Source organism: Octopus bimaculoides, chromosome 2 (assembly GCF_001194135.2).
Source record: "Octopus bimaculoides isolate UCB-OBI-ISO-001 chromosome 2, ASM119413v2, whole genome shotgun sequence".
Classification (NCBI taxonomy): Eukaryota; Metazoa; Mollusca; class Cephalopoda; order Octopoda; family Octopodidae; genus Octopus; species Octopus bimaculoides.
In genome coordinates this window covers 128,176,903-128,179,346 of record NC_068982.1, presented here as the reverse complement: position 1 = coordinate 128,179,346, position 2,444 = coordinate 128,176,903, and the positions used below count along the sequence as shown (strand labels likewise).

The 2,444-nt window shown below is 37.9% G+C and overlaps 1 protein-coding gene across 1 annotated transcript in view; it reads right to left on the bottom strand.

Annotated features, from left to right (window-relative positions):
- Window positions 1–160: 160 nt before the first annotated feature.
- The window catches only part of LOC106874304 (ankyrin repeat and IBR domain-containing protein 1), a 304,438-nt gene continuing 302,154 nt past the window's right edge, over window positions 161–2,444 (bottom strand). The window contains exon 25 of the mRNA XM_052965880.1: window positions 161–1,548. Within this exon, the coding sequence (XP_052821840.1) occupies window positions 641–1,548 (908 nt within the window). The 3' untranslated portion in view covers window positions 161–640. The remainder of the gene's footprint in view (window positions 1,549–2,444) is intronic.

The following is a 2,444-nucleotide window of genomic DNA, read 5'->3' as shown; positions in this document are numbered from 1 at the left end:
TGAGTCAAGAAATGTACTAGTTTATAAAGATATAAAGACAGAATACTCCATACCAAGGGAGTAAATCTCTTACAGTTCATGAATAATGATGATGCTAATATTAGATTGTTAATTGATCACCTTTTGGCATTAGAAGATGAAATAACAGATCAACAGAAAACAAAGTTAAGAGTATTTTTACTTTGATTACTTTTGAGTAAACAGAGAAAATGAGTGACTTGGGGGGGGAAAAACTTGGCAATAATGAGAGATAGTTTTATTTCTTCACCAAAATGCAAAAATATGAATGACCATAGAAACAGAGGCTGGTATCAAAATAGGTGGTATATTGCAGTCTAGATTCTCATCAAATTTGAAACATATATATAGGGTTTGTTTGTACACAACAAGTTTTGATATAATATCAACAATACAAAAATCACAATTGAGGTAAATGTTTTTAAGTTTACCGACATGAATGCCTTCTACAACCATTAAAAACCTTTTTTCAAAATTAAGAAATGCAGGCCACATGCAATATTATTTTCAAAAGCATTACATTCTAAATTTCCATACTCTATAGAACCCATTCACCAATTTCAATGCTAGGCATGTTTTTTTTTTTTTGTTCTTTTTTTTTTTTCCTTCTCAAAGAAATACATTAAACAGAAAAATATTGGCCATTGCTTTCCTCATTGTGGTCTTTGGTAGTGTTATTTGGTCTTGTAGTTACCTCTTGGCTCACTGCTGGATCACAGGAAGCAGTGCATTGGTTACCATAACCTTCATCCACCTGATCTTCATTACCATTCCTCACTGTGTTTAGATCGTTAACAATTAAGTCTCTGGTACTTGCTTCTGGTGATTTAAATGTGTTGGTTTCATTAGGACCTTCTGTGGATGAATCAACTGCAATATCTTGCTCACTATTTTCGAATAATGACTCAGTCATGTGTAATAAATTTTGTGATATTTCTAACAAAGACACACAATCTGTGTCGAAATGTTTTACTGTATTTTGGGCTTTCTCAACAAAGTTTGATTTACCTGTAGGCTTCTCATTCTCTCCATCACTACAGTCAGCAGTCATTTCAACTTTTTTTAAACAGTTATTAGCTGAAATATCTAATGACTGATTTAACTCGGTTGAACTGTCAAAAGATTTTGAACGACTCTGAGAGATTGAAGCATCTTGAAATTGGGTGCTAATTTCATTTTTTTTCATGCCAAAACTGAAGTCTTTATTCAAAAAGCTATTGGTCTTATCCTCATCTGTAGCAAGGATATTTGTTACTGATAAATCCTTTATAATACCAAAACAAGAGTTAGTGGAGGGGGGTGATACGGGTAGTGGTTTTGTTTGGGCTCCTGCATAAGCTCCGAGTTGCTCGAGTTCTTCAGTTGCAATTTCGGATTGTAATGACATTTTGGAATTACAGGATCTTGAAAGGATGTTCTCATTGCTGCTAGGACTTTTTACTGGTGTTGCAGGATCCACATTTTCTGTTTTGGACAAATCTCTCTTAACCCACACATCAGAGGAATTAGACTGCATTTGTTCTACAGCTTCTGAAAGAATAAGACCGTAAGAAATTTTCATGAGCAACACAAGCTGAATTTAATTTAGTTTCTCTATTTTAATCATTTTTGTTTTCCTCTACTAGCACAGATATATAACTGCTCAGATTTACAGAGCGACCTATTACTTGCATGTGTATTGTAGATTATCAGCCAAATCATTAATTACACATAGATATATTCCTTAAATTCAGGAAAGGTGAAGAATTTGCATGGAGTAATTAAGTAAGAGGTCTCTTTCTAAAATTAACTTTTAAGTGGTAATGGTCTGTATTTTGAAAGAAGAAAGAGTACTTATGTTTTTATTTTTATATCATCATCATCGTCTAACGTCCGCTTTCCATGCTAGCATGGGTTGGACGATTTGACTGAAGACTGGTGAAACCGGATGGCAACACCAGGCTCCAATCTAATTTGGCAGAGTTTCTACAGCTGGATGCCCTTCCTAACGCCAACCACTCAGAGAGTGTAGTGGGTGCTTTTACGTGTCACCCGCACGAAAACGGCCACGCTCGAAATGGTGTCTTTTATGTGCCACCCGCACAAGCCAGTCCAGGGGCACTGGCAACAATCTCGCTTGAAAATCCTACGGGAGCCAGTCAGGCGGTACTGGCAACGGCCACGCTCAAAATGGTGCATCTCATGTGCCAGTCCAGGGGCACTGGCAACTATCTTACTTGGCTTGCTGGGTCTTCTCACGCTCAGCACATTTCCAAAGGTCTCGGTTAGTAGTCATCGCCTCGGTGAGGCCCAATGTTCGAAGGTCTTGCCTCACCACCTCAGCCCAGGTCTTCCTGGGCCTACCTCTTCCACGGGTTCCCTCAACTGTTAGGGTGTGGCACTTTTTCACGCAGCTATCCTCATCCATTCTCACCACATGTCCATAC